A 12,872-nucleotide genomic window follows, 5' to 3' on the forward strand; every position below is an offset into this window, starting at 1 on the left:
AAGGTGGGATTAAAGGAGGAGAGGGAGGGTGGAAAACTGTTGAATTTCTGGGCTTGCGCTAGCGACGCGTCTTGGCCATCCTCGCAGAGGTGAAGGAGAAGCGGGGAAAGTAACTCGGGGAAGTGACCGGGATTATTTTTCAATCCGAGAGGAGTCTTTTGAAAAAGAAAAGCAACGATTTGCACGCCCTGAAGAGCGAGCTAGTAGGAAGCCTTGCACAGACACACGCTGCTGGGCGAGCGTGCAGGATCGTACTCTTCCTCAAGTCAACAGGGTATTTACTACGTTAAACAAAAAAGCACATAGTAAACAGAGACGCGTCATGCAACAGAAAAAAAGGAAGATGGGAATGAAGGAAAAAGGAAACTAAAATCAGGAGGAGGCGGAGAAAACACAGTGACAGCAAATTACTTCCAACAGAGAGTGTATGTCTGCCGTGACCCGGGATTTTAGGGGGTGCGCCCTTACGAATCTCCCCTTTCTCCAACCCAAGTCTCTGTTCTCCACTGACACAGGCTCCTCTGCTTGGTTGTAGGAGAGAAGAAGGAATAAGAGGATTCGTTCAGCAGCGCCTGCGATTTGCGGCTGCTGCTTCTTTGGAGATTTGTTTTGTTCCGGGGGGATGTTGGTTTCCAGACCTTGACTTGTGCATGTTGCTCTTTTAATTTGATCGCAGATTTTGGTCTGCTGGTTGCTTGTTTTGCAAGAGAAGGAAAGGGGAGCCTGGCTTCGGTGTTAAAAGTTGCAGTTATTATTTTGCAGCTAACATGTGCACCAACATAGTCTATGAGTGGCTGAAGACCCTGCAGCTTTCCCAGTATGCGGAGTCCTTCGTAGATAATGGCTATGATGACCTGGAGGTTTGCAAGCAAATAGGGGACCCGGACCTGGATGCCATTGGGGTGTTGGTGCCCCACCACAGGCGCCGAATTCTTGAAGCAGTGATGAGGTTGAAAGAGGAGGACGAGACCGCTGCTGGTCTCTATTTCACCTTGGAGCCTCAGCAGCAGCAGGGCTCGCCCTCTCCCTCCCCAGAGATCTACACTAGCCACCTGGTGGAGCAGTATGAGGCTAAGGCTTGGAGGGAGCCTAGCCCTCGCCATCGTCAGGGGAACCAGGGGACCCCCAGGAGCCAGAAACTTGGGCCCCGCAGCAGGGAGCTGATGATTTACCCAAAACTGAAACTTAAAATCATGATTAGGGATAAACTCATCCGGGATGGGATCAACCTGAGCAAGCCCCCTTACTCCAACAAGGTAAGGGAATCCTGTATCTTTTCCCTTCTCCCTACCCCTTGCATCAGTAATTCGTCTCAGCTTGGGTGCATCGGGGTCAGGAGTCTTAAACTGTTGTAGGAGCTAAACGTATTCCCCGTATTTAGGCAGTGGAATTGGAGAGTTAGGTGCCAATATTGATTGACTGTGTTTGGATCCAGGTACCAAATCTGCTTGAGTTACCTTCGTTTGTGGTTGGGATTTCTGGGTACAATAGGAGTGGATAAACCTGTTCACTGCCTAAATACAGGAACTTAAAGCAGTGGGGCCAAAAATTGGCTGGTTCTAACAGGATCCAAATGCTTAGTTTAGGTTTCTGTGGTGCTGTTGTGGTGGGATGTATTGAGATCTTGGTTTGGTTTATTTATTTATTCTCTGTGGTAAAAGTGGCTAGACTAGTTCTCTAGTAAAGTTTGGGGCTTGAGTTCAAAAATAGGCATAATCCAGTTTTATCCTCTATTTTTTCCCCCATTATATATGGGAATTATAGGGATCATCCATATTGGTGAAGTTAATTTTTTGGTGTCCGTTTCTGTTGGTTAATATTTTATAAAACGCCGTGTAAGGATGCTAGAAAATAATTCCTTCTGTTAACTTTCTTGCTAACTAGAGAGTGGTGTGATTATTCATCAACCATTCCAGGAGTAATTTAGTCTGTGCACAGGGGGCTAACTCTATTTGAAAGGATAGAAAAGTACGGGTCTTGGAAAAGTACATTCCAATTTGGTGAAATCGCATTCTGTGAAAACTGTGGCTGTAACCCACTCAAGTTCCTTGAAAAAGTTAAAATATTAACGGAAGGTGAGTTGGCAGATATAAATTACTTGGATTGCATAAAGCCTTTGATAGTCTGTACTGAAAATATGATAAGAAAAATAAATACTCATGTAGTTAAGTGAAAGGTCATTCCATTGTTTTCTTTCACTGAACCAGTTTTTTAATCTAAGTGTTGTGGTGTATGTTTACTTCACAGTTAAGAGAAAGGTCAGTGGTGAGTGCCTCGGGGAATGTTTTTGGACCAGTGCTAGTAAATATCTTATTTAATGATTTCGGTTCTGATTTTCAGAAATACTGAGCACTTGCAATTCACGTTTACTTCTGTTAGAGTTGTGGGTGCTCAGTGCCTCTGAAAAGCCTTTATTGGAAAAAAAACTGGCAGCTAGTTGTTGAAGCTTGCTGAAGAGTCTAAATTGGTTTGGTTAGTGAAAGCTATTAAGGATTGTGAAGAAGCTCTCTATGAATGTAACTGCCACTGGGGCATTGGACATGAGGATGCTAAGTGAGACTCAACTATGGTAAGTGTAGGCTAATGCACATGATTAAAAATAATCTAAACTTCTCATATACATTGATGGACTCTGAGCTTGTGGTATTCTGTGGGTGGAAAAGACTTCACAGATGTCAAAGATAGCTCAATGAAGATGTTTGGCAGGTATGCAGCAGAACCAGTTAAAAAGCGAACAGGATGTCTAGATACATTTAAAAAGGAGTAGAAAATGTAATACTATATCTAACAGTATACACCCTCATGTGGAGAACTGTGTCAAGACTGGGTCACCTCATAGTAAAATTTAGTTGAAATTGAAAGGCTCCAACTCACCTTCCTTTAATATTTTAACTTTTTCAAGGAACTTGAGCAGGTTACAGCCACAGTTTTCACGGTGATCAGAGATGTGTCACAATTTACAGATGAATGGAGATTGCTAAAACTAGACTGGAAAGAAGAGTTACTAGAAAGGAAACTTGGTATTCTGAAGTGTAAAAGGATGACTTTATGACCATTAAGTTGCAGTTATTCATGCTAAGACTGAAAGGATCTTAAGCTTCAGGACTTAAATTGATCACTTGCTGGGGTCTGGAAGGAAGGCCTCTCCTTGTTTTTCCCATCTATAGTATTGAACAGTTGGCTAGCTCTATTGTGGTGGTGGCTTATTTTTATTCACCTTCTTCTGAAACATCAGGTATTGGCCGCTCCTTGAGGCAGCATATCAAATTTGATGGACCAATGGCATGATCTGACATGGCAAAGCCTATATGAATTCTTGTATCGTGTGTAAATACATCATCTTCTGAAAACTTATTAACTGTAATTTGGGATGAGAGTGAGTTTTCTCTCACAAATTATGATTTGCCTGACTCTTCTTGTTTTCTAAACTGCTATCAAAGGTCGGTGTCTCTCTCTCTCTCTCTCTCTGTCTGTCTTTCTGTCTGTCTCTTTTTCTTAATCCTTCACTTGAATCTAGAACTTTTAAATAGTTGTCACAGAAAGTTTCACTGGAGCTGCATGCTGTCCATTTCCGCGATTATATTTGATCTTTACAAGCAGACAACATTTTCCCAATGTTCTATCTTCATATTATGTGGCCCATTTCTTACAAATAGAGCTTTTACTATATCTGTGTTGTTGGAACATTAAAATACTAAGATACTAACACACACACAGCATCAAGGAATTTCAAATCAATGGTTGCTGTTTCTTCTTTCACTCTCTCTTTATTTATGTGTGATGGGGTGCAGGTTAACTACTTGAGACCAAACCCTGCTCACCTTGTGCAAGTAGTATCATTGACTTTAATGGGAATACTTGTATAGTTGTATGATTAAGTTGGTAGGGTTTTAGCCTCAAATGCAACATACTGAAGTATAAAGGGGTAGGTGATGAACAGAGTGACAGCCTTAAGTTTAAATTTCCTAGATTTACGTCAGCTTGTCTCCCAACTTATTTACTCTTGAATGATATTTTTAGACTAGAAAAACCTCTTGGTTTTATAAATCCTCTTCATGAACCAGTTCATATCATATAATGTTAAAAGAAAGTATAGAGTTGGCATGATTTAAGTGTATGTTATTCAACATGTTCCAAGTGTCATCCATTAATACAATCAGTCTTCACTATTCCCTTTGAGCCATTTGAAAAAAATCACGTTGTGGTGTATTACTCTGAACAACACCCATTGAATATCAGAAAATAACATGCTGCATCATAGCTAATGTGGAAAATGGACTTAGTATGACAGCAGTAATTTTTTTTGGAAGTTTATTACTTTAGAAGAAGAAAATCTGATGTGCCTTTAGCAAAATTTGTGCTATATTTTTTGTAGATGATATATACAGTCTGCATTTCAGAAGAAATTGCAAGTATCATCTTCTAAGCTAAGCATACATTTTGCTGAATGAGTAATAAAACACAACTTTTCAAGGTTTACTGCTTATTTATTGCATATATTCATCAAAAGGTGTGTCAATCTAAGAGTAAATATGACCTGGTGGGTAGGGCACTGGCCATCAGGCAATTTGAGGTCTCTTCACAGCTCTCCCATTGTTCTGCTATGTGACATTGTGCGAGTCACTTCCTCTTGGTTTACCCAATTGTAAATGGAGGATAAAATATACTTACCTTTCCTAAGTGTTTTGTCATCTGTGGATGAAAAATGCTATATAAGAATATATTTATTTTTTGGATTTCTATTTGTTTCCTGAGAATACCTACTGCTTCCATTAAAAATGTTTTAGGAGGACCTCAAACATTAAATTTTATGCAGGCTGTTTTATAGGATTTTATTTTTAAATGTCTCTGGGAACTGGAAACACTACCACCACCTCTAGTTTGTGTCCTTTAGCTTTTTTAGTGAACTGTGGACTTGGAAGACCCAAATTGAATATATATCTTATATGGCAATGTAGGGATGAGGGACTGTAAAGCCATCACTTGTGATATTTTTGTTTTTGTGTTTCAGGTGAAGTATGTATCTGCACATCAGTAGAGATAAAGAATCTGGATGGTATTTCTTTTGAATCTGAACAAACAAAATTAGCCTCAAATTAAAAGTAGCAGTCATGACTACTTGACATAATTTAATATGACTTGCTTTAAGAAGAATGAATTTTGAATTCAAGCCATCTGCCTAGGGTGATTTCAGACATTCAGGTCTATCACTAACCATATTGTGGATTTACATGGGAGTTAGAGCAAGGAAGCACTTTTTCTAATTATTTCTTTATTTTTCAGAGATAAACTAACTGAGGAAAACTTCATAGAAGTAAAATTTTTGCTCTTGCTAATAATGCTCTTGAATTTTGAAGGCTACCTATTTTATTTTTAAGTCCCCTATATCTGACTGATCACGTTCAGAAGTCACAAGTATCAGTGAGATTCTTAAAGAGGTGGTGGATTTCTAGTTTACAGTTGGGGCCCAATCCTGCAGCTGCTTTATACATAGAAACCTCACTGAGATCAATGGGGGTTTCCATGTATGGAGTAGCTGCCAAGTAGGGCAGTTGATTTGTGTGAAAACATGTCACTGGTTTAAAAAATAAATTCTGAGAAATCTTTCTCTTCACAGAATTCACATCTGCAGTTTTTAATTATTTTTGTTCTGATTGATGAGGGAATTACATGTGATACAAAGCAACTATTGGGAGATGGCTCTAATAGTGAAAAGGAGCCCTAATGAATTGAAGCCCTGGAATCCATTACAGATTCATGAAATGAAGCTTGTTACTGACTTAACTTGCCTACCTTACAGGACTCAAAGAACCAGAAGCAGGCTCTGAAAGGAATCTGCCTTATGAAAGACAGGAAGGAAAAGTACAAAGTCCTTTTTTGAGGAATAAGTGAGATGAAGGGGAGACGAATATCTTCTCTGGGGAGAGGGAAGAGTGCTAGCAACAACTAAATCAGATTAAATAAAGAAGATAGGACCTTTGCTTCATTAAACCCTTTTGGTGATGTCAGTGCAAACCAGACTATTTCAACACTGTGTTTGAGGAGTAGATTCATAGATTCTAGGACTGGAAGGGACCTCGAGAGGTCATCGAGTCCAGTCCCCTGCCCTCATGGCAGGACCAAATACTGTCTAGACCATCCCTGATAGACATTTATCTAACCTACTCTTAAATATCTCCAGAGATGGAGATTCCACAACCTCCTTAGGCAGTTTATTCCAGTGTTTAACCACCCTGACAGTTAGGAACTTTTTCCTAATGTCCAACCTAAACCTCCCTTGCTGCAGTTTAAGCCCATTGCTTCTTGTTCTATCCTTAGAGACTAAGGTGAACAAGTTTTCTCCCTCCTCCTTATGACACCCTTTTAGATACCTGAAAAATGCTATCATGTCCCCTCTCAGTCTTCTCTTTTCCAAACTAAACAAACCCAATTCTTTCAGCCTTCCTTCATAGGTCATGTTCTCAAGACCTTTAATCATTCTTGTTGCTCTTCTCTGGACCCTCTCCAATTTCTCCACATCTTTCTTGAAATGCGGTGCCCAGAACTGGACACAATACTCCAGTTGAGGCCTAACCAGCGCAGAGTAGAGCGGAAGAATGACTTCTCGTGTCTTGCTCATAACACACCTGTTAATGCATCCCAGAATCACGTTTGCTTTTTTTGCAACAGCATCACACTGTTGACTCATATTTAGCTTGTGGTCAACTATAACCCCTAGATCCCTTTCTGCCGTACTCCTTCCTAGACAGTCTCTTCCCATTCTGTATGTGTGAAACTGATTGTTCCTTCCTAAGTGGAGCACTTTGCATTTGTCTTTGTTAAACTTCATCCTGTTTACCTCAGACCATTTCTCCAATTTGTCCAGATCATTTTGAATTATGACCCTGTCCTCCAAAGCAGTTGCAATCCCTCCCAGTTTGGTATCACTGCAAACTTAATAAGCGTACTTTCTATGCCAATATCTAAGTCGTTAATGAAGATATTGAACAGAGCCGATCCCAAAACAGACCCCTGTGGAACCCCACTTGTTATGCCTTTCCAGCAGGATTGGGAACCATTAACAACAACTCTCTGAGTACGGTTATCCAGCCAGTTATGCACCCACCTTACAGTAGCCCCATCTAAATTGTATTTGCCTAGTTTATCGATAAGAATATCATGCGAGACCCTATCAAATGCCTTACTAAAGTCTAGGTATACCACATCCACAGCTTCTCCCTTATCCACAAGGATCGTTATCCTATCAAAGAAAGCTATCAGATTGGTTTGACACGATTTGTTCTTTACAAAGTAGTAGTGCTAGAGCAGATTTGTTAGTCTATATCTAATCTCCTAAAGTTTGTGAACAATTCTGCTTAATGGCTACTAAAAAGTTACTTTGGTATGGGACAGGGGAGTCACCACTTTTGTCAATATAAAGACAAGTGGGGACTGTAAAAGGGTTTGCGCCGGGGCTCGACCCTTCAGGACAGGAGGGGAGCCACACCGACTCCCTACTGCACGAATTAAATAGTCCGTTAGCTCAGGACTCAGCCCCTCTGGTCCAGGGGGCTGAGGAAACCACAGTCAAGAACCCAGGCCCTCTGGAACAGGGGCTGGGCAGGCAGGCAGTCACTAAGCTCAGGCCCTTGGATGCAGGGCTGAGCACAAACAGTCAATCTAGCTCAGGCCCTCGGTAGCAGGGGCTGAGCACAAGCAGTCAATAAGCTCTGGCCCTTGGAGGCAGGGCGGAGCACAGATAGTCAATTTAGCTCAGGCCCTCTGGAGCAGGGGCTGAGCACAAGCAGTCAATAAGCTCAGGCCCTTTTCAGCAGGGGCTGAGCACACACAGTCTATAAGCTCTGGCCCTTGGAGGCAGGGCGGAGCACAGATAGTCAATTTAGCTCAGGCCCTCTGGAGCAGGGGCTGAGCACAAGCAGTCAATAAGCTCGGGCCCTTTTCAGCAGGGGCTGAGCACACACAGTCTATAAGCTCTGGCCCTTGGAGGCAGGGCGGAGCACAAATAGTCAATTTAGCTCAGGTCCTCTGGAGCAGGGGCTGAGCACAAGCAGTCAATAAGCTCAGGCCCTCTGTAGCAGGGGCTGAGCAGACCAGTAGTTCCTTAGCTCTGGCCCTGGGTCAGGGCGGAGCACCAATAGTTAATTTAGCTCAGGCCCTCTGCAGCAGGGGCTGAGCACAAGCAGTCAATAAGCTCAGGCCTCTGTAGCAGGGGCTGAGCACACAGGCAGTTTAGGAGCTCTGGCCCTGGATCAGGGCGGAGCACAAGCAGGCAATTAGCCTAGGCAGGTAAGGGGCTCAGGTTCCTACCTGCGTTGGGTGAGGGGGAAGCCTGCCACCCGTGTGTAGGGGTGGCAGGGGGGGACACAGGCCCACCCACTCCACTGTGTCCCAGCCCGGGGCCCTAGCAGCGATTAGTGTCGCTGCCGGTCAGTGGGGTATCCTGACCGAAACACACTGCCATGGGCTCATAGGCCTCTGTAGCCTGACTGGGGTCGGCTACCCCCGGGCTACTTCCATTTTCCCCCTCAGGGCCTACCTCGTCTGTGGCATCGGCTGCGGTCCAGTCCATCAGTGGGGACTCCTCTCGGCCGGGGCTTGGCGGCAGGTCTGGTAGCTCTGTAGGGAAATCCGGCCACTGATCCTCGGGCGGTTCCTCCGGATAACAACAGGGCGGGAAGGATTCTGGCGGGGCCTCCCCTTCAGGGTTGCTGTGGGGGAGTTCCACGGGCGCCTCCCAGCGACGGGAGCGGACGGGCTCCGGCGGCTCCTCTTCGTAATGGGCTCGGGGCAGCTCCGGCCAGCTAGGGCCTCCACCTCGGGCTTCCGAGGTATCCTGGCGGGGAGCTCCCGACCGCACGTCTGCTCCCTGCGGTGGCCGGCGCCTGACTGAGCTCTGGCTGCTGGCCTTTATACTTCCTGTCCCGCCCCTTGACTTCCGGGGGGCGGGGACAGGTGGCGGTGGCTCCGCCCACTTGGGTGTTTGCGCCGGGGCTCCCTCTTCAGGACAGGAGGGGAGCCACACCGGCTCACTACAGGGAGGGATCGGTCGCCTGGTGCTAGAGCTCCTGCTCTATTCTCCCTCCTTCCCTCCCTGGCTTTGCTGCTGCTGCTGCTGCTGCGTGAGTGAGTGAGTGCGGAGGGGGGGGCCTTGCCGGCCTGCCCCCCCCCCTCGCCTCCGGAGGGAGAAGCACCGGCCCCCCCCGACACCAACACCGACACCATCTGGGGGCCCACCTGCTTGCTGGCTTGCTTGTTTGCCTGCCTGCCTGCCTGCCTGTTTGCCTGGCCGGACGCCTGACGCTCGCTGCTGTTCCTGTGTGGGAGCCGCTGCCTCCGTCGCGGAGTCGGAGGAGACTAGGTTCCTGATTCGGGAGATTGTGGAGGGGATTGCTTAAGAACTGTGTTTTGTTGAGTGACTTTGCCATCTTTGCTCCTGGGGTGGTGCTGCCTCCAGTCGCGTTCGGAGGGTGGACGGAACTGAGCCTCTCGCTCGTAATTCCTCGGAGTGGAAGCCATCGTGTGCTAGGACGCTCTGAGGTCGGCTCGAGATCCTTTTATCCTGTCCCCTGGAGCGGACTGTGGAGTGTGGACGGTACTGAGCCTCCCGCTCGTAATTCCTCGGAGTGGGAGCCATCGCGTGCCAAGAAACTCTGAGGTCGACTTGGGATCCTTCTGTCCCGTCCCCTGTATTGCAGGGGGCGCGGGGAGGGGCGCGGTGCCCCCCCCCCTTTCGTCCATCTGTTCCCCATCTGCCACCACCCCCACCGCCGACAACCCCTCCACCGTCCCGCGTGTCGCCTGGACCTGCTCTTCGTTCCTCGGCGGGGCTGTTTGCCCCCCCCGCCCTCTTCCACCGTCCGGGACTGTTTGTTTACAGCAGTGAGCGGCAGGACCTCCGCTTCACGAGCGCTGTGGGTGCACCTTTCCCCCCCCCCCCCTGCTGCGTTTAGTTGGGGGGGGTCCCCTCCCTGTAGCCCCCCGTTTCTCCCGCCCCCCCCCTTTTTTTCGGCCCCTTCGGTTTGTTCTTTTGGTGCTCCTTCCCCCCCTCCCCTTCCCCCATTCCCCCCCCCCCCCACGGTTTCTAGCCTGCTGGCTGTGTTCTCGGCCTTGTCCTTGAATTGCAGCTGGCTGAAGTTTTTGCAGTTGGCTGGGAATTTGTTTATATTCCTGGGCCGCTGCTCTGTTTTCCCCCCCCCCCTTTCCCCCCCGCGCGCGCTCGTGTTTCTGTTTCGTTGCGCCCCCCCCTTTTTGCATTGTTTTTGCCCCCTTATGTTGTTGTTGTAGTTTCCCCCCCCCCCAACAGTGTAGCCGGAGGAGCCGGCATTCTCCCAGAGGCGCCCTCCTCCCCTCTCTGTAGCTTTCTAGGAGGGTGTGGTTAGGCCCCTCCCCCCCCTCTCCCCCCCTTTTTCCCGCCCCGTTTGCAGCTGAAGGTTGTTATGGCGGGGGACTCTACTTCTGGTTCTTTCCCTGCCCCTCCCCCCGCCACCACCCCTGCCCCTGCCCGTGTTCTTGCTCCTGCCCCGCTCTCTTCCTCTGCCCTGTTGCCCCCGCCCGCCCCGGGGACCGGCCCCTTGGCCGGCCCTGCCCTAGACAACGCCACTACCACGGCTACCTCTTCCACCGGCAGGAAAGGCCAGGGGAGGAAGAAAGGCAAGGGCCCCGCCCGTGGGACCAAGCCTCCTGCGGGCGGGGCTGCGATCCCCGCCGCGGCCTCGACATCGGCCGCGGCCCCTCCCTCTCCTGCCGTCCCTTTCACCGGCTCTGAGAGCGTTTCCTCTCGAGCCCACAGAGCGTACGCCCAGGTGGCCGCCGCCCCTCCGCGTACCGCTGCACCTTCCGCCCCGACCGCTGCCTCCGGACCCATCTCTGGCGACCTGGGCCCCTTCCCCTCGCTAACTAGGAGGCATGGCATCCGCTGCCACCTTGTGCCTGCCTCGCCCCATATCGAGACCTACGTGCGGGCGTTGGCGAGGGTGGTGGGGCCCACGGCCATCGTGGCGGCTTCCAAAATGTATGGGAAGGCAGTGTTCTTCCTGGCATCGGAGGCCGCCGCGCAGGAGGCGGTGGAAAGAGGCCTGGCGGTGGGAGGCGTGTTTGTTCCTTTGGAACCCTTGGAGGACCTGGGCGTACGGGTGGTCTTGACCTCCGTTCCGCCCTACCTCCCCAACGCCGCCCTGTTGCCTGCCCTCTCCGCCATGGGGAAGCCCATTTCTATTCTAAACCCTCTCTCGTTGGGCTGTAAGGACCCCACCCTCCGTCACATCCAGTCGTTCCGCCGGCAGGTCCAGCTCCAGCTGCCGCCGGCGGCGGGTGCCGGAGCGGTGCTTGAAGGGTCCTTCCTGGTGCCCTACCGCGGGGCCCACTATCGGGTGCACTATTCGACGGGGGAGGCCCGGTGCTTCCTCTGCCGAGCGCCAGGGCATGTCCGGAGAGACTGTCCCCTGGCCCGCTCTGGTAGGGCGTCCGAGACCCCCGGGGCCCGAGCGGGTGCCGGCCCTATCGTCGCCGACGATCCTAGCGGTTCGGCCACTGCTGCTACCGCCGCTCCTCCTCCTTTTGCCGTGACTCCCGCTCTGGCAGCGGAGCCGGCCGAGCGGGCGGGCCTTGCCGTCGCTGACCCTGGATCGGCGAGGCTTGTGGAGGAGCGAGCGGGACGGCTTTTGCCAGCCGCGGGGCGGGGCCCGCCCCAGGGGGAGTTTTCCCCTCTCCCTGGTGGCCCTTTGCCCCTGCCGCCCCGAGCCGACCCCGCCCCTGCTGACCAGCCCTCCACCTCCTCTTCCACCTCAGGGGGCTGGGTGACCATCCGGGGGAAGCGCAGAGCCCACAGATCGCAGGCTCTCTCCCTTCCCTCCGATGAGGAGGGAGAGCTAAACCCTCGAAAGATGTTGCGAGGGGCCGCAGTTGCTGGTTCTGGTAACGCGCCCCCGGACGGTGCCCAGCAGGAAGCGCTGGCCATGGAGACCGTAGATGCCGTGGCAGCGGCTAGGGAACCTTCTGTTCCTATCGTTGAGCCTCCACCTGAGGTAGCTTCGGTGGCGGTTTCCCCGGTCCTTGCTTCGTCCGTGCCTCCCACCACCACTGCCGATGCCGGGGCGGCTTTCGTCCCTGTGTCTGGCGGGGAGGACGCCGGGGCCGGGGGGACCGCTTTCGCCTCCTTTTTTGATGAGATCGAGGCCCTGGGTTTGACCCCGGTTACCCAAGGGGAGGACGCTCTTCCACCAGTGGGCCCCGATTTGGGTGTTGATTTAGTCCCGCCTCCCCCTCCTATTCCCGGTTCTGCCACCCCCGGATTAGTTTTGGGGGAACTCTTGGCCCTACCTGCCAGCCCGGCCGCGACTACCGTCTCGTGCACAGCCGCCGAGCCCCTAGGGGCGACGGCTGTTGCTACGCAGCCGGTTCTTGCCCCCGATCACGCCCTTTCCACCTTACCTGCCCTGCCTGCTAGTCCGGCCGCGCCTACCGTCTCGTGCACAGCCGCCGAGCCCCTTGGGGCGACGGCTGTTGCTGAGCGGCCGGTTTTTGCCCCCGATCCCACCCCTTCTACCTTACCTGCCCCTGAAGCTTCCCCTGTCCCTACTGCCCCTGTTGGTTTAGCAGCGGGTGAAGGGGAGCCCGTTTCGATCCCTGGTCCTACCCCCTCTTCTGTTCAGCTTCCTGTTTTTGTTCCCGAGGTGTCTTTTCCTGCCACCTCGGGTCCCCCTGCTACCCCCGGGGTTGTCGCGTTTCCGTTGCCTACGGACGACCCTCGGGGAGCAGCTTTTGTGTTTCCCCTTCCCGCCACTGTGGGGGCTGTGTTGTTTGCTCAGCCGCCCTCTCCTCTGCCGGGACTGGGGACGAGCAGCCCGGCGCAGCAGCGCCGAGGCTCGGCCCCT

At 50.7% G+C, this 12,872-nt stretch overlaps 1 protein-coding gene across 1 annotated transcript in view; it reads left to right on the forward strand.

Annotated features, from left to right (window-relative positions):
• Positions 1–767: 767 nt before the first annotated feature.
• The window catches only part of LOC135876128 (SAM and SH3 domain-containing protein 1-like), an 873,117-nt gene continuing 861,012 nt past the window's right edge, over positions 768–12,872 (forward strand). The window contains exon 1 of the mRNA XM_065401311.1: positions 768–1,256. Coding sequence (XP_065257383.1) covers positions 768–1,256 — 489 coding nt within the window. The remainder of the gene's footprint in view (positions 1,257–12,872) is intronic.

This window comes from Emys orbicularis, chromosome 3 (genome assembly GCF_028017835.1).
Source record: "Emys orbicularis isolate rEmyOrb1 chromosome 3, rEmyOrb1.hap1, whole genome shotgun sequence".
Lineage (NCBI taxonomy): Eukaryota > Metazoa > Chordata > Testudines > Emydidae > Emys > Emys orbicularis.